The sequence below is a fragment of the Fringilla coelebs genome, assembly GCF_963513975.1.
Source record: "Fringilla coelebs genome assembly, chromosome: 1".
In the NCBI taxonomy this organism is placed as follows: domain Eukaryota; kingdom Metazoa; phylum Chordata; class Aves; order Passeriformes; family Fringillidae; genus Fringilla; species Fringilla coelebs.
Genome location: NC_140028.1, coordinates 152,031,424 through 152,054,771, shown reverse-complemented (window position 1 = coordinate 152,054,771; position 23,348 = coordinate 152,031,424). Strand labels below are relative to the sequence as shown.

At 47.2% G+C, this 23,348-nt stretch overlaps 1 protein-coding gene across 1 annotated transcript; it reads left to right on the top strand.

Moving 5' to 3' along the window:
• Nucleotides 1-4,253: 4,253 nt before the first annotated feature.
• Nucleotides 4,254-19,433, top strand: MYL3 (myosin light chain 3). Its single transcript, XM_084218210.1, has 7 exons — nucleotides 4,254-4,453; nucleotides 10,187-10,214; nucleotides 14,017-14,166; nucleotides 15,388-15,561; nucleotides 16,368-16,445; nucleotides 16,628-16,662; nucleotides 18,784-19,433. The coding sequence occupies exons 1-6, from the start codon at nucleotides 4,331-4,333 to the stop codon at nucleotides 16,654-16,656; spliced, it is 582 nt and encodes a 193-aa protein (XP_084074336.1). The 5' UTR covers nucleotides 4,254-4,330; the 3' UTR covers nucleotides 16,657-16,662; nucleotides 18,784-19,433.
• The last annotated feature ends 3,915 nt before the right edge of the window (nucleotides 19,434-23,348 follow it).

Genomic DNA, 23,348 nt, shown 5'->3' with positions numbered 1-23,348 from the left:
GAGTTGGGCCAAGAGTGGGAGTTGGCTTTTTTTTGGGAGCTGGAATTCCTGTAGGAAACAGGGATAAGGCTGGGCAGGCACCCCATGGAATTCGGGAGTGGGAATTTTCATCCAGGTGGAAATTCCCATTTTCCCCTTTTTTTCTGTGCCCCCCAGCAGCTTCTCAGCAGGCCAACCCCCTCTCATGATCCCACCTCATCCCTTTTTCCATGTGGATCCAACACCTTTCCATCTCCCTTCCCTCCCTGTTTTCATCCACTCTGGTGTTGATGGAAAAACTGGGAAGATCTGGCAAAAAAATTGGGAGACAAATTGAGATTTCCTCTAAATTCCCCATCTGGTTTTCTTTTTTTTTTTTTTTTTTAAATGAATAATTTTCCTTTTATTTTCAAACTGCTTTGTATTTTTCTTCCACAATTATCTTGGAAATGCCAAAGCCTTTTGGAAAGCTTGGAATTTCTGTTTTTAACTGGGTTCGCTGAAGGGTGAGGAGCAGATGTGGTTTGGAGCTGGTTTTCCTCATCCAACATCTGTCAGGAACATCTGGGCCTGAGAAACCCCCAAAAAATCCTCATTTTTGGGTCACAAATCTTCTAAAAAACACTTTTTTAATGCTCTTGGGGAAGGCCTCAAGCTGTGGCCATCTCCCAGTTCCAAGGGCAGAATTCCTTAGTGGGAAAAGTTGCACAACAATTTCTGGTTGGAATGGGAACATCTTTGACGTGTCAAGCTCGCGTTTAAAGATGTCTGGAGACCTTCCAGGGATGTTTTGGAAGTGAGAATTGGAGTTTAAAATCCCAAATTAATTTGATTTTTATTTTGAACAGAGATCCCAAAACGTTCCAAAGGGGGACAAATCAAACATCTGGAAATGGATGCATTTTTTCCCCAAATAATTGAATTTTAATAGCCCCCAACAATATTCCATGGGAATTGGTCACTTCTCCCAGGTCTTTGTTTTCCTTGGAAAAAGGGGGTTCACATTCCCTCTCCAGTCTCCTTTACCTGAGGGGGAATGTGGCAAAATGCAGGAAAAGGAGGGAAATGGGGAGATAATCTCATCCAGGTCCCTTTTCCATGGAATGTGGCTCCAGATATTTTGTGGTCCCTTCAACCTGATTCCAGCAGACATTCCAGCATTCCATTCCATAGGACTTATCAAGGATCATGAGGCACTGTGGCAGCATTCCCACATTTCAGGGATCCAGATTTTGCCTGGAATGTTTTGTTTTCACTTCAATCCTAATTTTCCGATGGTCCTTAAATCCGCTTGGTTTTGGGTTTTTGGGTTTATTTTTGGGTTTTGTGGGAAATGTCTTGCTGAGTCCTGGAGGAAGTTACCCTACCCAGAGAATCCAGGGAATTTTAGACAATTCCCAGCTATCCCAGCTTCTTTTATGGGACTCTGGAACAACTTCTTGGCTCAAAAAAGTTGAGGAGGAATCTCCACCCTCTGCCCCAAATCCATTCGTAGGAAAAGCAATTTTTGGGCAGGTTTGGGGTTTTTTGTGAGCTGCTGGGATTCCAGGGATCTTCCTGGAAGAGATGGATGAGGAATTCAGGAAAAGATTTGGCTGCTGGCAGAAGGATTTGCAGGGTATTGGAATATCTTGAATCCATGGAATTGGTCCAAGCAGAATTGGTGCCTGCAGGGATTTGAAAATCCATCAGCTGCTTCCCTGGTTTGGGTGGATTTTGGATATTTAAAATAAAGAGGAACTTAAGAAATCTTGGAATCCTGGAATAGTTTGGCTTGGAAAGGACCATCAGACCATCCTCTTCCAATCCATGGGCTCCAAGCTTTGTTCAACCTGGCTTTGGACACTTCAGGGATCCAGGGGCAGCCCCAGCTGCTCTGGGAATTCCATCCCAGCCAGGAATTCCTAATTCCCAATCTCCCATCCATCCCTGCCCTCTGACTGTTTCCTGAAAAATCCACCTGATCTGCTCAGGGATTTTGGCCATCCACAGATCCTCACCAATGAACTCCCCAAAAATCCATGGATTTACCCTGGGTTTAGAGGAGGAACAGACAGGAGGAAACAGAATCAAATCCCAAAGGATTTAACTGGGATTTTAGTCCAGAATTTTCCAATCCAAGCAGAAGTGAATTCCCATAAAATGTCAGGAAAAGAGAACTTTTTGATGTTCACAGAAGTGCAAAGGATCATTCCTGAATGTTCTTTACCATAAATATATAAAAACATTATGGAGAAAATCTTGGTTAATCCAGAACTTTGCCTGAAAATCCAACTGAGGGGATTTCCAGCCCTTTTTTCCTGACCATTTTTCCTGTTATTTATTTTCAGTGGGAAAAAAGCTGAGGAGGAAAAAAAAAATTCCCCAAAAATCAGCCAATTTCCTAAATGTGGCTGATTTGTAGGATTTGGGAGAGAAGGCAAATCCATCTTTCCTGGTTTTTCTGGGCCCTTCTTATCTGGCAGAGGTGGAGGTGATGATCCCAAGCTGCTGCTGAGATCCTGCTGGCATCTTAATGGCCTGATATTTTCCAGGGCTGTTTTCCATCCAGGAATGCAGCCTGGTGTCTTTGTAAGTGGATAAAAACTGTCCCTGTGGCTGCAGCTGATCCCAAATCCCAAATCAATTTTCACTGGAATTTTGCTGCTCTAAATTAACAGAATTCAAAATTTCCTGGATCTGTGCTGATCCCAGAAATGTGGATTGAGGAATTTATAGTGAACATGGTGAAATAAATCCCTGGGATTTCTTGGGATCTGTAAAATCTCCCCCAATCCTCCAGCCACGACTCATTCCAATGCAGGAATTAAAGAGGGAAAAACTTTTCCAGGACATGAAAACAAGGAATAATTCCTGTTATTTCTGTTCTTTTTCCCAGTTCCTGGGAGTTTTCCAGGCCAGGCTGGAATACCCTGGTCTAATGGAAGGTGTCCATCACATAAATGGGATAAATGGGATAAATGGGATAAACGGGATGAATGGGATAAATGGGATAAATGGGATAAATGGGATAAACGGGATAAATGGGATAAATGGGATAAATGAACTTCCAGGTGCCTTCCAACCCAAACCATTCGATGGATTCAATGATCTCACGTTTCTGTTTCTTCCCTGGGATATCTCCAGTGTGCAGAGTTTGCAGAGATCCCTTCTGATCCCAGAAACCTCCCTGTCCTAATTCCTGTTGGGACAGAAAATGGGGAAATGGGAAAGAGAAACTCACAGGAAAAATTTTCCGATGGGGCTTTGCCGTCTGAAGGAAATCTGGGAAGAGGGGGGATCCAGGAAAAGCATGGAAGGGGTTTGGATTGTGGATATCCAGGATGACACCAAAAGGAGCTCCAAGAGATTCATCAATCAACTGATATTTATTGGAATTCCAGCCTGGATTCCCTCACAAGCACACTGTGATTTGGTGGGTGGCTGCTTTGTCCCAGGTTTTTGGGAAAATACAAATAATCCAAGGAATGTGCAAGTGCCCCTGGGTCAAAGTGTCCTCCTGGTAAAGAAAAATCACCTGGAAATGGAAAACATCCTGGTAAAATGACATAAATCTGGGAATTATTCCCTGCATTTTGCTTCAAGGGGAGGCGAAGGCAAGCTCCAAATGGACGCTCTTATCTCAGTCCTTGGGGCTGGAATTTGGCACAGTCCCTAAAAAGGCCTGGAAAATCCAGGATGAGGATGCACTTCCAGCACTGCCCCTTTCCCTGGGGGGCTGTGCTCTCCCTGCTCCTGGGTGCATTTTTCTCAGAGCCATCCTGGTTTTTGGGCCCCTTCCCAGGAGAAGGGCAGCGTGTGATCCGAGATGGGAATTCTCCCTGTGCCAGCTGACGCCGCGCGGATGCTTCAGCTTCCCCAAAGCCCCATCCTCGGCTCTAAATATAAACCTGGGCTTATCTTTGCATGACAAAGGCCAGGGGGGCCGTCCAGCCTGGAAAAGCGAGCTGGGAATGTCACTCAGGAGCTGGGAATGTCACTCGGGATGGGCCTGGCAAGGACCAAACCCATCGGAGCACCTGGATCGCGACCCAGCTTCCCCCTCGTCCCTGCCCAGCAAAAATGTTTGAGCCAGTGCCAGGCTCGGCCTAAACCCCCCAAAATCTCTTTTCCATGGAAGTGTTAATTGGGAACAATGCCGGATCCAAGGGCAGCATCCAAAATAGCCGGGGCCAGTCTTGTCCTTTTATAGCTGTGGCCCCATTGTGAGCGGCGGCATGTGACAGGTCTGGGAGGGACAATGCGGCACTTCCAGAGGGGATAAAGACCCACTCCAGCCCGGGGTTTTTCCTGCAGCAGCTCCTCTTTCCTGCCTTTCCCACCCTCTCCGTCTCTCCTTCCCACATCAGCCATGGCTCCCAAGAAGCCCGAGCCTAAGAAGGCCGAGCCTAAGAAGGAAGAACCCAAACCAGCGCCTAAACCAGCGGAACCAGAGCCCAAAAAGGAAGTGGAGTTTAACCCAGCTTCGGTCAAAGTAGGTGGATTGGTCCTGTGGTGGTGTTGGAGCTGGTGGAGGAGTTGGAGACTGGGAATTGATATCCTCAAAAATTAGCTGGGAATTGGGTTCGTGCCAAAATGTGAATGCCCCAGGAGGGATAAACTCTGCAAGGCACAGGAGGATTTCTCTGTGAGGCTTTGTCCTTTGGGAATTGTCTTTTGGGGAAAAGGATTGTCCTTTGGGAATTGTTCTTTAGGGAAAAGGATCGCCCTTTGGAAAAGGGCGTTGCCTTTGGAAATTGTCCTTTGGGGGAAAGGATTCTCCTTTGGGAATTGTCCTTTGGGGGAAAGGATTGTCCTTTGGGAATTGTCCTTTGGGAATTGTCTTTTGGGAATTATCCTTTGAGAAAGGGCACTGACTTTAGAAAAAGAAGAGGAGCTTTGCAGGATCTCTTTTTAGTGGGAATTCGGAGCAGACAATCACAGAATCAGGGAATCCCAGAATCCTGGAATGGTTTGGGTTAGGACAGACCTTCAATCCCATCCCATTCCATGGGCAGGGACCTTCCACTGTCCCAGGCTGCTCCAAGCCCAATGTCCAGCCTGGCCTGGGACACCTCCAGGGATCCAGGGGCAGCCACAGCTGCTCTGGGAATTCCATCCCAGCCCCTCCCCACCCTCCCAGCCTGGAATTCCCAATTCCCAATATCCTGTCTCTCTTTCACTTTGAAGCCATTCCCTGTGTCCTGTCCCTCCATCCCTTGTCCCCAGTCCCTCTCCAGCTCTCCTGGAGCCCCTTCAGGCCCTGCCAGGGGCTCTGAGCTCTCCCTGGATCCTCCTCCTCTCCAGGGGAACATTCCCAACTGATAAATATCCCTGGATCCTCAAAAAGCAGCTTCCCCCTCAGGAAAACGTGGGAATTATGTGAAAAGGGAAGAGGTTGCTTTGTCTCCTCATTGATTAAATCCTTGTCCTCTCCCACATGGCACCAAGTCTCACAGCTCAGGATTTGGGACAAATCCTGGAAGGGCGTTTTCCTGCCTTGAATCCCAAATTCCCTGTAAATCTTTATATACTGGTGAAAAAAAGCAATGATTTGTAACATATCAAGAAATCAAGTCCCAAGGAATTCAGTTTTGGGGAAGTTTTGAAGGGAATAACTCCAGAACAATTCCATGACCTTGAAACAGAGGTTTGTGATGGGATCCAGCTCCCTCCAACAGCTCCATGCTCAACATTCCAGAGCTGGAAAAGGACAGGGACAAAGGGAATTGCTTCCCTTGGAGGCACAGGGACCTCCAGCCAGGACACCGTGACCATGTGGGAATGTCCACTGGGATTCTGGGACATTATGGGATCAAGGGCAGCAGGGATGAGTTGTCATTAAAAAAAAAAAACCCAAACCCAAATTGGTATCACTCCAAACAATCTTTATTTTTTAAATCAAAACAATTCCACGCTCCACATATTTTTGTTACCTTGGAAAAAAAAATTAATTCCTGCATTTTTAAAAATTATTCTGCACAGTTGTTTGGGAAAATTCTTATTTTTCATGGAAATGTTTATTTTTTTCCTTTGGCACAATTTGGAATTTTGAAGGTCACATATATGATAAATATTATATAAATTACAGAGTTCTTTTCCATTTTGAAGGCGCTAAAAGTTTGTCAAATTCCCAAATGATACACAAATCCCAATCCCAGCAGGGAATATCCCATTCCCAAATACTGGATCAGGGAAATTGAGAAATAGAGCTGAAGTCTGGGGCATTTTTTCCCAACCTCATAGAAAGGGGAGGGGATATTTCCTAGAGGATTTTTCTTGGGAATTCTTTAATTTGATCAGGAACGTCCTTGTCTGTTGGTGCAAATTCCTGCTCCACAAATCCAGCTCTGCTGGAGCCCAGAATCCCTTCCCAATGTTTGGAAAAATGCTTTAATAGGGGTTGGATTTCTCCAGATATCCCAATTTCTGCACTGCAGGATGAAATCCATTCTCATTTCCACAAACTGTGGATAAAAAAAGTAGGAAACACAACCTTGTACCAAACAAAATGCTCAAAATTAATCCTTTTATGGGAATGTCTCAAATTATTTCTATTTATTCCCAGATTTTATTGGCTGTGTTTGGAATTTTGAGACTTTTTTTTTTTTTAACCACTAAAAAGTCTCAAAATCAAAATACTCCAGAGGTAGGGAAAGGTGCTCCTTGTTGGAATTTTCCCACCTCTCCCAGTCCTGATAATGATCCCAGGATCTTATTTGGCACCTGGAATCATATCAGATGTTCCCATTTTTTTTTTTCTCTCACCTTTGGATGCTCCTGGTCTGTTTTTTTTTTGTGTGTGTGTTGGGATGTCAGTTCCAGGGGCCTAAATGTGGGATCCCTCCCTTAACTAAAGCCCTTATCCCAAATTTTTGGAGTTTCTCTCATGCATATTCCCATTGGATTTGAGCCAATGCCCCGAAATTTTCAACATTCCAAAGATTCCCCAAATTTCCAAGACTGGGTGCAATTGGGATGTCTACAGCTCATCCAAAAGAGGTTCTGGGGGATTTATTTTCCAGGAGAGTCAGGCTCATTCCTTGGAAAATATTTTTTTAAGGAAGTGTTTTTCTAGGATGATCCCTGTACTTTTTATTTTAAGGAATAAATTGTCCTACAAAGATGAGGCAGCAAAAAATTGTCATTTCCTTACATTTAATTCAGCCCACCTGGAAGCTTTTTAATAGGGATGAGCATTTTCCCAGGAATATGTTTTGCTTCCATGAAAAATAAGCTGGAAAATGGGATTAATTTGTGATTTTTTAGGACACAGAAAGTGGGAATGGCTCCTCCAGCTTTAACCACGGGAAAATGGATCACTGGATTTAAATCCTCAATAATGAACAGGGAGAAAATCTCTGGAAGTTCATCCCTTGGGATGGTGCCAAATTCCTATATCTGGCTGGGCTGAGTCACCCTTGGGAGATGCTGAGCTGGGATAAAGGGAGATGAGAGGGGAATTTGGGAATTTGGGTGCCGACATTTCAGGGGCTAAAGTTGGATGAGGTGACGTTGCTCCAGGTCTGGTGACCGGGATAAAAATCCACGTGGAGACAGCTGGGATGCGTGAGGACCTGGAATGGTTTTCCATGGAGAGTTTTCCATGTTTTCCATGCTTTCCTGGGGAAAAAGCAGCCAGGAATTATTTTTGGGGGGTGCTGGAATCTCAAGGCCGTGTGGAATCTGTTGTCCCTGCAAAGCCCTGCTGGGATGCTGGAATGGAAAAAGCTTTTCCCCCTTTTCTGCATGGAAAGATGGCAAAGCATCCACGGTGGGAGCAGCCAGGGAAAACAGGGATGGTGCAAGGCCAGGGATGGGGAATCCTGCTGGATTTGCCTGCTCAGCTCCAGAGCTTGGAGTGTTCCCCAGGCAGAAGGGCTGCACGTGAGGCTGGGAAAGGGGAAGCTTCTCTTGGGATGAACGGGCTGATTTTGGGAGAGATGGATTGAACTGTTCCGTTTAATCCCACCCCAGGGATGGGATAATTCCAACTGCTCGGCCCCAGCAAGTCCTCTCCATCCTCGGGCACTTCCAGCTCCTTAAAAATCCAGCTCCAGGAGCCAGAGCTCTTTGAAATGTCCTGGCCTTTGCCCTGGAACTGTCCTGGAAAATGAACAGGAATGAGCTGCCCAAGAGGCGCTGGGATAGCAGGATAATGGGACAATGTGGTGACAGGAGAGCTCTGCTTTTGTTTCCCATCTCTGGCAGGCTCAGCATTCCCAAAATAATCTCTCTCTCACCCAGTCCCACTTCCAAAGTGGCCAAAAACTTCCCTGTGGAAAATGACAGAATCCCTGAAGTTTTTGGTTGGAAGGGACCTTAGGGATCATCCCATTCCATCCCTGCCAGGTCAGGGACACCTCCCACCATCCCAGGCTGCTCCCAGCCCTGTCCAGCCTGGCCTGGGACACTGCCAGGGATCCAGGGGCAGCCACAGCTCCCCTGGGAAGTCCTTTCCAGTTCCTCCCCACCCTCCCAGCCAGGAACTCCTTCCCAATATCCCATCCATCCCTGCCCTCTGGAATTTTAGGAGCAAACAGGAAAAAAAGGAATAATTTTGTGGGGATTTTATGCAGCAGCAACCTCTGCATGACCTTGACAGAGATTCTGCTTCGTATTCCCATTCCTGAAGTATTTTGCTGTGGAATTAAAGCTGGAATTAAGGGTTGATTTCTGGTTTTGCTTCCCTTTCCTTTGGAGGGCTGGAGCTGTTGGAGACTGGATCAATGTTTGTCCCAGGGCACTGGAGGAGTTTATATCCATCATAATTACTGTGGAAAGTGATGGGAGAGGGGATGATGGGAATGTTGTGTATTAATAGGATTAAAAAGGTTTTAGTGGAAGAAAAAGGCCCACATGATGGTGAAATCCAAATGTAACCTCAACCCCAGGATCCTGATCTTGATGGTTTTCCTGGCCTCTTTCCAGCTCCTGCATTTCTGTCTCCTGAAGCAGTGTCCTGAGGGAACAGTAAAAAACCCCCAAAACAACAACAGCAACAAAAACCCCAAACAAAGAGCTGCCCGTCTAAAAACCCCACAAAAAGCCCCAAGCACCCCCAAACCCCCAGTGAAATAAATAAATTTTAAAAACCCTGAAATCCAACCTCCTCTTCCTCCCAAACTATCCTGCAAATCCTGCTGTTCATCCCTGGATTCCTCGGTGTCCTATGAAAAACCAGGAATGTTGTTTCACTCTTGGAAGGGCTCCATTGTCTAAATGCTTCCCCCAGCTCAACTCCCGACTGCTGGGTGACAACAGATTTATTCATAGGACTGATGTCAGGCTTAGCTATGCCTGGCTTAGTGAGGAGTGACGGGGTTTATTGGGATTGATAAAAATTCCAGGAGATTGGAAGCTGTGAATGACGTCAGCAGGGCCAAGGGTGGAGTTAATCCCTCCTGGAGCCTCCAGGACAAAACCAGGGGGAGAATCCAGCAGGATCAGGATCCAGCTGATGCCATCAGGTGAGGATTCCCTAAAGCCAGGAGTGCTGGAGATGAGGAAAGCTGGAATCATGCAGGTGGAAAGGTTTGGATTTGGAGGTTTGATATCCTCATGGAATGTGTAACCTTGTCTACACATCAGGGCAGGACAAAAATGGGATTTTCTCTGTCTCCCGTATGGATTTGGACCAAACCTCAGCACTGGGAGCCTTGTGGAGAGGGAGGCCTGGATGGGAATGCCCTGGCTTTAAAACCTCCATTCCCAATGGAAAAAAATGCCAGGGAAAACTCAGCTCTGAAGAAGGAGATTCCTTTTGCCAGGATATTTCCCACAAAAAATAAATCCCAAGGGAAACCATCCTGGTGTCCTTCCAAGGAAAAAGGGAATGAGTTGGGGACTCATTTAGGGTAGAGATCCTCAAAGATCATCAGATCCAACAATTCATCCAGCACTGCCAAGGCCATCATCATCCCCAGGTGCCATATCCACGTGGATCCTAAATCCCTCCAGGAATGGGGCCTCCAGCTCTGCCACGGCAGCTGGGCCAGGCCTGGACAGCTTTTTCTGGGAAGATTTTTTCCCAGTATCCAACCTGAAGCTCTCCTGTGACCAAGTGTCCAAGTCCAGGTTGGGCAGGGCTTGGAGCAACCTGGGGTGATGGGAGGTGAATCCTCCCAAACCCCCAGGATCATAAAACTGAGACTAAGCCAATTTCTTCTGAGGTGAGTCATTTTCCCCCTTCTTATCAGTTTTCTTATCTTGTTTTTGTCTCGTCCAGGTGGAATTCAGCCCTGACCAGATCGAAGGTGAGGAAGATTTTTCTCTTCTGGGCTCAGTAAATCCATCCCTGGGAAGTGCTGGGATGAGCAGGGCTGGGATATTGGAACAACTTTGGGAAGGCTGAGCTTTAATTCCTGGCTTTTCTTCCTCTCCTCCTCAAAATCCTTCCCTCCAATAGAAAATCAGGGAATTCATATCCCATTTCCAGGAGTTTCCCCCCCCAAAAAAGCCCAAATACAGGTTTTTTCTTTAGGAAAAAACCACCAGTACCAATATTTTCAAAGGAAAACCCTCAACTCTGCTTCAGATAATTTTTCCTGCCTTCCATCAGAACTTAATGCGTTCCAGCTCTCCCAAATCCAGCAAATAACACCAGGCATGGAATTTCTTTATCCTCTCAAAGCCAAACATCAGCATCAGTTTCCAAACCCTTTGTCCCAACTCAAGAAACTGATCCCAAAACCTCCTGCCTGAATCCTGGGAACGCTGGGACTGCAGCTGTCCCCCTTCCCCTCAAAAATCAGCCTGGGTTTTATGGGATAATTGATGGATGGAATCACACATCTGGCAGGATTTGCCTTTGGTCTTTAAACCCTTGGGAGAGCCCCTAAAAGATGGGATCAGGGAAGGGGTTAATTAGAGCAGGGGAAAATCAATCAGAGAGGTGTTTAATTATCACCTCCCTTCGTCATTCTCTGCTGACCCCGGAGGATCCAGGGCTCTCAGGGAGATTGGATGTTTCCCAATTTGTCAGCTGATCCCAAAGCTGAAAAATTCCTTTGGAATTCCCAGATTCCATCCTCTGGGTTGGATATTCCTGGTGTATCACCATGGGTTGGGGTTCTGGCAGCTGATTCCAAAGGGAGGTGGTGGAGGAGAAACAGAAGCTGCAGCACCTCAAGGGCTTTTAGAATTCCCCAAATTCCTTCTTTTTGCCAAGGAAAAGGTTGTGTGGAGCAAAGGATTCCCTGGAAGGATTCACGGGTGGTTTGGTCCCCAAAATGTGGCTCCAGGAGAAGAATTGATGGTCTGGGGCAAAGCTTTGTGGAAAATCCCCATTTTTACCCGTTCTGCTCCTCAGTAATGAGTGAAACCCATCCCTGGTGCCAATGTCTGCCCTGAACTCTGGGTTTGGGCCTCTTCAGCTCCCAGAATTGCTGGAAAAGGGGGAAAAGGAGCTGCTTTCAGATGGACAGAGAGGCAGGAATTGGGAATCTGAAAATATCCAGAGGGTTCCTGGCTGGAGGGAGGGCAAAGGACACCGAGGTGGTTTTAGTGCATGGATGGGAATTTCATGGAGTCAGCAAATGCAAATGAAAAGATTAAAATAGCAGAGGGAAAAAAACCCACAGAAAACCAACTCAAAGCCTTGGAAATCTGAGCTGTCAGGAATTTTGCTGGATCGGGAATCTTCAGGAGATGGTGCTGAGCACTTGGTCCCAGGGAGTCAGAGAGTGGTGATGGGTGAGGAGCTCAGGGGGGTGGAATAATCCCCATTTTTCCTCCCCCTCCTTGCCTGTGAGACCCCCAGGAAAGGAGCTGGGAAGGGTCTCTGCCCCCATTCCACTGTCAGCAAGGAGCCCAGGAAAACCCACGATTGCCCTCTGCTGGAATGAGGGGCTGGAAAGGGAGCGGGGCTCGGGACAGGGACAGGAGGGAAAATCGGAGAGAGAGGCAGGGAGAGGAGGGAAGAGAGGAGAGTGCAAAGAGGAAAACAAGGGAATGTTAATTAGCCCCAAATGAGAAGGTTTGGTGTTGTTTGGAAGTGTTGGATGAAGAAGGAAATGAGGAAAATTGGAGTGGAACGATCAAAATGGGAAGGGAGGGAGAAAGGAGGAGAGGAAAACCCAGCAAAAGTCAAAGAAGGAAGGACAGAGGGAAAGAAGCAAAGGAAAAGGAAGAAAAAAGGGGGAGATGGAATGGAGAGAAGGAATTGGGGAAGATTGAGAAAATCTGGGGCGCAGAGTGTGTGGCTGAATGTTTGAGTGGATGAGGATTTAGGGAAAAGTGGATAAATTCCTGGAGTTTGGAAATGTGGGAAGGAAATAAAGGTGGAAAAGTAACAGCAGCACCAGGGCCAGATGCAGGGATTTAAAGCCAAAGGGATTTTTGGGATCAGTTGTGGATGGTGCACCGGGAAGTCAAGGACAACAATGAAGTTAAAGGATAAAGGATTAAGGATAAAGATAAAGGATGAAGTTAAAGGATAAAGGATAAAATCAAAGGACAAAGGATGAAGTTAAAGGATAAAGGATGAAGTTAAAGGATAACAGTAAAGGATAACAGCCTGTTACTGCTGCTCCCTGGGATCCTCCTCTGACCCTGCAATTCCAGCAGGGAAAGGAGAGCCCGAGGAACTGGAGTGTCCGGGGAAGTGTGTGCTGGATCCTGCACGAGAATCATGCAATCATTCCATTTGGAAAAGGCCCTTAAGGCCATTGATCCCAAGCTTTACCCCACCACTGCCAATGCCCTCAGGCACCACATCCACATGAAATCAGTGGTGGAAAGGGGAACCTCTCCCATGGGAATGCTCTTACCAGGATCCTGCTCCTCTCAGTAGTGAGGGATTCCATTTAGGGAGATGGGAAACCTCTGAACCCCGCAGGACATCCGGCCTGCCCCTGGTTCCTGAGGGAACAGCAAACCCCAGATCCACCCCTGGGGACACCTCTGGGTGCTGTGTCCAGCTCTGGATCCTCAGCACAGCAGGGACAGGAGCTCCTGGAGCTGAGCAAGGGCCTGGAGCATCTCGGTGCCCAGGAAAGGCTGAAGGAGCTGGGGCTGCTCAGCCCGGAGAGGAGCCCCAGCTGAGAGGAGCCCTCAGCCCTGGCTCTCCCTGGGTGTCCCTGAGTGTCCCTGGGTGTCCCTTGGTGTCCCCATCAGTCCCTGAGTGTTCCTGAGTGTCCCTGGGTATGCCCGTGTGTCCCTGTCTGTCCCTTTTGTTCCTGGGTGTTCCTGAGGGTCCCTGGGTGTCCCTGTCTGTCCCCATGTATCCCTGGCTCTCCCTGGGTGTCCCTGGCTGTTCCTGGGTGCAGGGAGGGTCAGAGCAGGGCCGGGCTCTGCTCCAGAGATGGCACCAGAGGAACAGACAGAATTCCTGATCCCAGGAATTCCCCCGGCACAGGAGGCAGAACTTCTGCCCTGGGCAGTGCCCAGCCCTGAGCAGACACCAGAGAGGCTGTGGGATCTCCCTCACCGGGGATATTCCGGAACTGTCAGGATGTAATCCTGTGCCCTGTGCTCTGGGAGGTGCCACCAGTGACCCACTGTGGTCCCTTCCACCCAAGCCATTCTGAAATTCTGGGATAAGGTTTTCTGTGCACCTTCACCCTCCCCCACCAATACACAGCTTGCTGGGTGACAATCCCAGTATTTTTTCCTGGCATAGCTCATTTCCAGCTCCTAGAGGTGCTCCTGGAGCTCCAGGCACTGGGTCAGGGCTCTCAAAGTATCCAATGTTTAATCCAAGATCCGGTTCTTCCATCAGCAGAACTGCTGATGAATCCTGCGCCTTCCTGAGTGCTCCTGAGCAGCTGGAAAGCTCCCAAGGCCAACGATTTCTCCTGTTTTCCACACTTGCTGATGGTAACTGAGACGGAAATACCGTGGGAGCAGCATTTGACCTCTCCGATTCCATCCCGCGGTGGAACCGGAAAATGCAGGGAAGGAGGAACGCAAACATCGGAGATAACAACGCTCATCCGAATTTTTCCCAAACCACAAAATGCAACAGCCAGGCAGTTAGAGAGGGAAAGGTTTAGATTGGATTTATCTTTTATCCGAGGGAGCACGGACTGAAAGCCTCCTGACCTTTTTCCCTTCCAGAATTTAAGGAAGCCTTTTCCCTTTTCGACCGGACCCCCAAGTCGGAGATGAAAATCACCTACGCCCAATGTGGAGACGTCCTGAGGGCTTTGGGGCAGAACCCGACCCAGGCTGAGGTCATGAAACTGCTTGGCAGACCCAAACCCGAAGGTTGGTGGCCTGCTCTCTTTGTTTTCCCAGAATTATTCCTGCAGAAGGTGAGGTCTCCATTTTCTGAGTGCAGCATAACTCAGGATATGGAGCAGTGTCTGAAACTGCCAGCAGAAGGGAGGAAAAATTTGTCTGGGCATCAAGATAATTGTCCCCAGTTGAGGGGAATTAATTAATTTAACAGCCCTGGGCATCAATGGTTTTAAAATGACAAAATTTTTGCTTTTTAAAATTGGATTTATAGAGGAATTCAGGTGTTTTTCCTACAGACACTGATTATTTCCAACACATCCAGGGAAACAAAGGGATAACCTGGATGTAAGGACACGGATTATTCCACAAAAGAGGGGGGGAAAGGCCTGTAATGATTGCAGTGACATCCTTCTGTATTCCATATTTCCATGTTCTTCTCTCCCTTTTGTCCAGTGTTTATCCCCACATTCCTGCACTCATGCTGGATATGGTTATTCCCAACTCTCCCAACATCCTCCCAAACTTCCATTTCCATTCTCTTCTCTCCTTTTATCCAACATTTATCACCACAGTTCTTCCAACCCATGGTGGCTATCCCATCGCTCTTCCCAGCTCTCCCAGAATCCCCCAAAACTTCAATTTCCATTCTCTTTTATCCAACATTTATCACCACAGATCCTTTACCCCACGGTGGGTATCCCATCGTTATTCCCAGAATCCCCCAAAACTTCCATGTCCAGCCTGTCTTCTTCTTTTATCCAACATTTATCACCACAGTTCTGCCCTCACAGTGGATATCCCACGGTTACAAACCTTCCATTTCCACACTCTTCTCTCCATTTATCCAACATTTATCACTACAGATCTTCCACCCCACCGTGGGTATCCGATCGTTATTCCCAGCTTTCCAAGAATTTCCCTGAGCTTCCATTTCCAGGCTCTTCTCTCCCTTTATCCAACATTTATCAACACAGATCTTCCACCCCACAGTGGGTATCCCATCGTTATTCCCAACTTTCCAAGAATTTCCCCGAGCTTCCATTTCCAGGCTCTTCTCTCCCTTTATCCAACATTTATCACCACAGTTCTGCCCTCCCAGTGGATATCCCATGGTTACAAACCTTCCATTTCCAGGCTCTTCTCTCCATTTATCCAACATTTATCACCACAGATCTTCCACCCCACGGTGGGTATCCCATCTTTATCCCCAGAATCCCCCCAAACTTCCGTTTCCCCTGGGTTTTCCAGAGATGAATTCCAAGATGATCGACTTTGAGACCTTCCTGCCCATGCTCCAGCACATTGCCAAGACCAAGGACACGGGAACCTACGAGGATTTCGTGGAAGGGCTCCGGGTGTTCGACAAGGAGGGCAACGGGACCGTCATGGGAGCCGAGCTCCGCCACGTCCTGGCCACGCTGGGTGAGGAAAACCTTCCCTTGGGAATTGCCATCCCTCGCCTTTCCCTCTTTTCCCTTCATGTTTTAGTTCTCCTATAAATATCTCGTTCCCATCACCATAAAATTATCCTGGGATCTCCAACCCCACCTATTCCCTTGGTTCGTTCCCATTTTTCTGGCCCTCCAGGAGGTGCTTCCATCCCTTCCTTCTCCTCTCCCTCCCTCCTTCCCGTTGTGTTGGATTTCTCCAATGTTTATTAAATTCCCGTAAATCATCCCAACATTGCCAATCCCAACGATTCCCTTGGTTTGTCTCCGTTCTGCTTCACCAGAATGAAGACTTACAAACCAATAGGCACCAAATATTTAAATAATAAAATTAAATTTAATTGACTCCATCACTGATCCATACCAATGATCCCAAATTTGACCTTGGAATCTTCCAGAACCTCAAACTCAGATGGGAACTGAGTTTCCACTGAGAGTTTTTTCATCAGGACTTGGTCAAAACTGACTCAAACCTTCAAGATTTGGCACTTAGACCAAGCTTATTCTTAGGAAAATGAGTTGTGCCCATAATATTCTGTGGATTTCCATATTTTTCCTGTCTTTCTGGATTTGGGATCAAATTTGGATCCAGATTTGAATCAAGTTTGGAATTTGGATCAAGTCTGCAACTCCAAAATGAGCTTTTCCCATGGTCAGCACCCCAGATTTCCCGCAGGAGAAATGTCCCCCTCTTCTCTCTCACTCCCATTTGTGTTCTTCAGGAGCTTCCTAAATTCCTAAATTGGGGGTTTTGATCCAGGGATTTTGTTTTCCATGCAGGGGAGAGGCTGACTGAGGAGGAAGTGGATAAATTGATGGCTGGGCAGGAAGATGCCAATGGCTGCATCAACTACGAAGGTGGGTGGGACCCCTGAAAGCCATCTTAAAATATTCCCAAGAAAGTTTAAATCCATGGAAAATCTGGAGCAAAATTTCCAAATTTTAGACAATTCTAAGTCCATAACTGATAAACCCCATCTGTGAAAGGTTAATTATGTTTTCCATAGGATAACTGATCCTTCTTTCCCTCTTTTTTCCAGCTTTTGTGAAACACATCATGGCTAACTGAGCCCAGGTGAGTCTCCTCTGGATTTTCTGCCCTTCTCCTGGATTTTCAAGTCCTCATTCCTTTAGGATTGACTGGAAACTTCCAAGAAAAATTTTTTTTCCACATGCATTTGCAAATCCCTGCTCCCAAACTCCTAAAAAAGCAAGGAAATAGAACTGAGCTAACAAGAGAGGGGGAAAAAAAGAAAAGGAAAAGAGATAAGAAGGAATCAGGAATGTTTACACCCCTGGCAGTATAATTAGCGGTTTTCCATAAATCTTGCTCCCACCATCTCCTGACAATGGATTGGGTTTCCAGGAAAAGGCTGGAGCCTTGTCCTGCACATCCAAACCACAGCACCACCGAGGGCATCTCTGTCTCACCCTCACAAAGGAGCTGGGCTTTGTTTCCAGGATTTCCTGGGCAAGGTTTATCTCAGTTTTACTGGAAAAGGTGCCTGCTGCCTTTGTCTGGCATTCCCTGGGTTTTCTCCCTGCTCAGCTCTTGGGGAAGGGGCTGACCAATCCATCTAATCTGATATCCCGGGAAAAGCTGCACTCACATTTGGTCTGCATGTTTTGGGTTTCCTTTGTTTGTTTTTAGTCTTTTCCAGGCTCTGGTTTATTTTTAGGCCTGGTTTTGGTTTGGTTTTGAAGCTGACCTGGCTGTGCTGTGGTGACTTTTGTTTCTGGGTTAAGTAGGAGTCACATCCAGGTTATTCGGGAATTATGTTCCAAGATATAACATAACAAAATATAAACAAGCTAAAAAACCCCCCAGATTTGGTTTGGGTTTTTTTTTTCCTTTGTTTCTATTTTTTCCCTATTAGAATCCTTTTTTTTTTTTTTAATTTAAGGCATTTTCCTTTGAATTTGGACTTTTCCAAGTGGTTCCCAGGTTTTGATACCAAAGATCAGGAGCCTTGGTGAAATCCCAATCCATGGTCCCTGCCTGTTGTTCAGGGATATTTTCAATCCTTAATCCAAACCCACTGCCCTGGGAAATTCCCATTCCAATGGGAACCAATGTCAGTCATCAGGGAAGCCAAGTGAGCATGGAAAGCTTGGTTTGTCACAGGAAAAAAAGTTCCAGTTCCACAGGGAAACTGGAAAACAGGAACAGGATTGGGAAGCAATTCCGAGGGTCTTTGATGGGTTTGGAAAGGGAGCTGGGAGCTTGTGATTCCCAGGAAACAAACATTCCTGGGATTTGCCTTGGTGGTGGCCCTCCCACCCCTGCTGTGGGGCTCTTGGAATGTTTGGGGAAAGACAAATGGAATTAATGAGTTGTGCAGGCTGCCCTGGAGCAGAGACTGGGCAGAGCTAAAGAATAAAGCAGGGATTTATCCAAAGGATCTCCTCCATGGACCCACCCTGGGCAGCACCAGAGCCCAGCCAGGGCTGCACCCAAGATGAACCAAAATGGCCCCAAAATGCCCGGCCGGGCACGGGGTCTCTCCCTGGGATCAGCTCTGCTCCATTTGCACCTTGCAGTTCATTGTCCCATCCCAGCTTCAGCCCCTGCAGTCCCACCCTGCTTGTTTTTCTCTCTCCAGCCCACGGGGTTTGTGCTCCTGGCCTGAGATTTGGCTCATTTGTCCTTGGTGCCCAGCTGGAGCAGGAATTGTTTTGTCTCCCTGCTCTGTGCACAGAGCTCAGCATCCCCTGATGTGAGCCCAGACCCACACACTAAAGCAGCACAGAATGTGAAAATATAAAAGCTGAAACCTGGGGCATAAGCAGTTCCACCCTGGAAGAAGCAAAGATCCTTTGCCACAGGATCTGAACTCGGTGGGAATCTGGAGCTGAGCCCAAAAATTCAGGAACGGCTCCGTCTCTTGGCCGTTCCTGTGGGATGGAGGGAAGATAAAGCTGCATCTCTGTATCCGGATGAAACTGGGCCTTTCCATTTCTCCTGTTTCCTGAGGGAATTGGGACTATTTTACATGGAATTTTCTTACTTGGATCAGCTCCAGGTGTTAGGGACTGCTTCCCATGTTTCCTCCATCACTGAGCATGGGATGCTGGGACTGGGATGATTCCTGGTGTTTTGGCAGCTCTTGTTGTTGATAAGCTGGGAATGATTCCTGATGGAATTGTTTGTTCCTTCTTTTCCCTCTAATTCTAAAAAAATATCTTTATCTTTCAGGACAAGATAAGCACTGAGAATTCTGGATACAAGCCTTGGATTTCCATGTGCTGGAATTTCTCCTTGTTTTTCAGGCCAGATTCCCATTCCAGAGCTCCAAAATGTGCCTAAATCCCTAAAGATATTTGGATATTTTTGTTTAGTTTGCCTTGTTCCTCCGTGGGAAGAGGGTGGATCCTGTGGAGATCCGACGGAAGAAACTGGAATGTGAACTGTGAATCCCTGGGAATTTCTTTAGGAGGAAGGATACAAACAGAAATACAAAACTGAGGAAAAGGGAGGAATTATTTTCATGAATAAATCGATCAAAAAAGGATTGATCCCTTTTCCATCCCAAACTCCACCTTTTCCCCGTGTTTATGGAACACCAGTAGAAATCCCAGGAATATCCTTCAGCCTTAGGGAAAACCTGTGGAATTCCCAGAAATTAGCAACAAATAGAACCTTGCTGATGCTTTTTCCTCTGCTTTGGATGATGGAAAATTAAGGATATAAAAGCAAAAACATCCCAAATTTAAGCAAATTTTGTTAAATCCATCTTTTTTCCATGAGGATTTCTTCCCATTCCAATAATTTCCCTAGGAAACAAGGAAAAATCTTCCCCAAAGTAAAACTGGAAGTTGCTCTAATAAACACACTTTGGTTCTGGAGTTTTTGCAGTAAAAAATGGGATTCTCTGTGTCTTTGTTCCCTCATTGTTTCTGTGTCTGTGTGAGGGAAGGGGAAAAGGGAAAGAAATCCTGAGAAAAACCTCAGCAGAGGCCAAGGAAAGCTGAGAAGCATGGAAAATCACATGGATTAGGAGGGCTCATTTTCTGGGGAATAATAATTGAAAAAGTAAGGGGAAAAAAAAAATCCTCTGGGGCTGGGAAAAGGAGAGGCCAGGAGCTGGTTGTGTTTTTTAGGGAATGCCAAAGAACCTGGATGTGCAAAAGTCCAGGAGCAGAAAGGGTTGTTAGAACAGGGAAATTCCGAGTGCCATGGAGGGAAGGTCAGTGGGGCATCAGAATTCTGGGATACAAATGGATGGGAATGACTCAGCTGGCCAGGTCATTCCCACAGAGGGTGGAAAAGAGAGCAGAGACTGTCCCAGGATGTGCCAGGGAATAACCAGAAAGGAAAATCAGCAGGGAGAGCAGATCAGAATAAATAAGGAACATCCCTTCCCCTTCCCCTTCCCCTTCCCCTTCCCCTTCCCCTTCCCCTTCCCCTTCCCCTTCCCCTTCCCCTTCCCCTTCCCCTTCCCCTTCCTTCCCCTTCCCCTTCCCTTCCTTTTCTTTCCCTTTTCCTCTTCCCTTCCAGCACATTCCACCAGGAATTTCCATTTCCCCATCACCCCTGCATGGAGCCAGGAATATTGGCTGGAATTTCATTGCCCTCTCCTTATTCCCATCCCAGCCTGGATTCCAGCAGGGAGTGAAGTTTGGGAATTTTTTTATCCAGAAGAAAGTGAATGTTTTAATATTTTTCTGGTGCTATTCACAAGGAAATAAATAAATTAATAAAAATCCTTAATTTAATTAATTCTTAATTAAAAATCCTTTGCCCCCAAGGTCAATGTTTGTATTTATTCATCACTTGGGAAACTGTTTTAAATTAATTAATTTATCAACCTGTATCTCCTTGAAATTTAATATTTTAACTTTTCCAACAGTTTCCTCTGACAGCAAAAATTTTTAGTAATTTTTAAAAAAATTTGTTGCCAAAATTGCCCCTGATTTTAAACTTAAATTTTCTCCTAAAGAATCTCCAGATTTTTTTTCCCCATCACTGATCCAAGGATTAATTTTTCTCAGCTGACCTTTTCCATTTTCCTTGTATTTTTTACTCAGGGATTAATCACCCTTTAGAATCCCTGTTTTTCCCTCCACTGTGGATTCAAAAATTCCAAACAAAGTTAGGAATCGGCAATTTGAGCTCAATTCTCAGTTTGATTTAACACAGAAATTCCTGGAATTCCCTGAAGTTCCTCACACATCTCTGTCCACCTCTCCTTCTTTAAAGCAAAGTGGCAAAAAGAACTTGCCTGTATCCCATAAAATCCCATAAAATCCCATAAAATTCCCTAAAATTCCCTAAAATCCCATAAAATCCCATAAAATCCCATAAAACCCCATCTATCCCAGGAACTGCTGTAGGATAGTGGGGTGCTGGAATTTTCCAAGGAGCTGCATTGTGGAGCAAGGATCTCCAGGCTGGATTTCCCTCCCCTTCTGCTGACTCCAGCAAGCCTGGATTCCCTGGAGGAACTTTCATTCTCACACAGATATTCCATAAATTACCCCAAAACCTCGTGAAGACAGGAAGAGTCTGGAGCCAGGGCAGCACAGCCAAGGAAAACAGCTCCTGAGGATCCCAAAATGCTTCTCCAGCCTGTCCCCAGTGCCACCAGCAGGGCCAGGGTGGCTCTGCTCGGGTTGGGCTGGGAATTGTTGCCAGAGGGGAACGTGCTCAGCCCACCCCAACCTTCCCTGGATAAGCACAGGACTGATCCCTTTCCCTGGGACTTCCCACAAATCTTCCAGGAGCAAAAGGAGCAGCAAACAGCAGGGATAAACCAGGAAAAGCCCGTGGGGATGTGGTCAGACGGACCAGCACAGAGCGTCCCCAAGGCTGGATAAATATTCAAGACTTGGAGGGAATTTTTGCAATCCCATTTTACCTCTGGGCTTCTTTTAACCAAGAATAAACCCCCTCAAATAAATCCAAAATAAACCCTCTCAAAGTCCCTCGTGGGGGCTTCAGTGGGATGAACACAATCAGGAATTTCTGATTTCGTTTGTAGCTCTACAGACAATTCCTTATTCCAGGTTTCCAAAAAAAAAAAAAAAAGTCCAGGTGTGACAGTCCCAGCCACAATATTCCAAAAAACTGTGCCAGGTTCAGCTCCTGCCTTTCCCACCTTTAGAACCTCATGGTCCTGTCTCTCCATATCCATGGATTCCAAGGATCAGGTGCAGCTCCTGGGCTTCCAAGGATCCATTTCCATGTTGGTGGCTCCGTCTTCCAACCGCCCTTGATGAGACAGAGATTCCCAGAATTGTTTGGGTTGGAAGGGAGCTTAAAGATGCTGGAATTCAGTCCCCAGTGTGTCCCTCCTGGAATTCAGTCCCCAGTGTGTCCCTCAGGGCTCTGAGCTGGGGCCAGCTCTGTTCAATATCTTTTTTGATGACATGGATGAGGGATTGAGCCTTTCATCAATAAATCTGCAGGTGACTGAGCTGGGAGTTGTGTCCATCTGCTGGAGGGTAGGATGGCTCTGCAGGGAGACCTGGAGTGGGTGGATGGATGGGCAGAGTCTAACAAGGTGAAGTTTAGTTAGTCAGGGTCCCAAGTCCTGCATTTTGGCCACAACAACCCCTGCAGTGCTCTGGGCTGGGGATGGTGTGGCTGGGCAGTGGCACAAAGGGACCTGGGGACACCAGCCAGCAGAGACTGACCATGAGCCAGCAGAGTGCCCTGGGGCCAAGGAGGCGATGGCTCCTGGCCTGGGGCAGGAATGGAGCGGCCACAGGAGCAGGGAGGTCACTCTGCCCTGCCCTGGGCACTGCTGGGGTCACACCTGGAGTGCTGTGCCCAGCTCTGGCCCCTCAGCTTGGGAAGGACCTTGGGACACTGAGCACATCCAGAGGGGACAGCGAGGCTGGAGAGGGGCTGGGAACACAAACCCTGAGAGGAGCCCTGAGGGAGCTGGGGGTGCTCAGCCTGCAGAAAAGGAGACTCAGGGCTGCCCTCATCACTCTCACAGCTCCTGAAAGGTGCCTGTGCTCAGCTGGGCTGGGCTCTGTCTGCAGCAGCACTGACACAACCAGAGCACACAGCCTCTAGCTGTGCCAAGGGAAATACAGGTTGGATAGCAGGAGAAAGTTTTTCACAGAAAGAGTGATAAAGTTCTGGAATGTTCTGCCCGGGGAGGTGGTGCAGTCCCCATCCCTGGGTGTGTTTAACAAAGCCTGGATGTGGCACTGGGTGCCAGGGCTGAGTTGAGCTGTTGGGGCTGGGTGGGACTCGATGGCCTTGAAGGTCTCTTCCAACCTGGGAATTCTGGAAATTCCGTGAATTCTGTGAATTCCAGCACCTGAGGGACACCTGCCACAATCCCAGCTTGCTCCAACCCTTGTCCAGGGATAAGGGTTGAGCTCCAGTCTGGGAATGACCCCAGGACAAAGACCTTTGTGTATATTCCCATAAAACCCAAGCTGGAATCTGTGAATGGAGTCCTGCAGAATTCAGCCAAGCATTCCTGGATTAACAATTCCCAGAAATCCTGCAGCATCCCACAGGAGATGCTTTCCCACTCCACCTCCCTGACCCAGGGGCAATTCCCAGCACTGAATTCCAGAGCCCCCAGTGCAGTGGCTCAGGTGATATTTTTATGGGATCCTGCATTTCCTTCCCACAGGTCAGCTGCAGAATGGAATTGGACTCCAAACTTGGATATTTGCAACCCCATGGATGTGCTGAGGATTCTTTCCCTGCATCATTTGGATCCCCCCACAGAGTAAATTTAGAGCCTGAGCTGCATCCCTGAAATCCGGCTCCCATTTTAGGGATTCAATGGAACC

Coding starts and splice junctions, on each gene's coding strand:
- MYL3 (XM_084218210.1), top strand. CDS start 4,331: ATGGCTCCCAAGAAGCCCGAGCCTAAGAAGGCCGAGCCTAAGAAGGAA. Junction 10,215..14,016: donor CAGCCCTGACCAGATCGAAG/GTGAGGAAGATT, acceptor TTTCCCTTCCAG/AATTTAAGGAAGCCTTTTCC. Junction 16,446..16,627: donor TGGCTGCATCAACTACGAAG/GTGGGTGGGACC, acceptor TCTTTTTTCCAG/CTTTTGTGAAACACATCATG.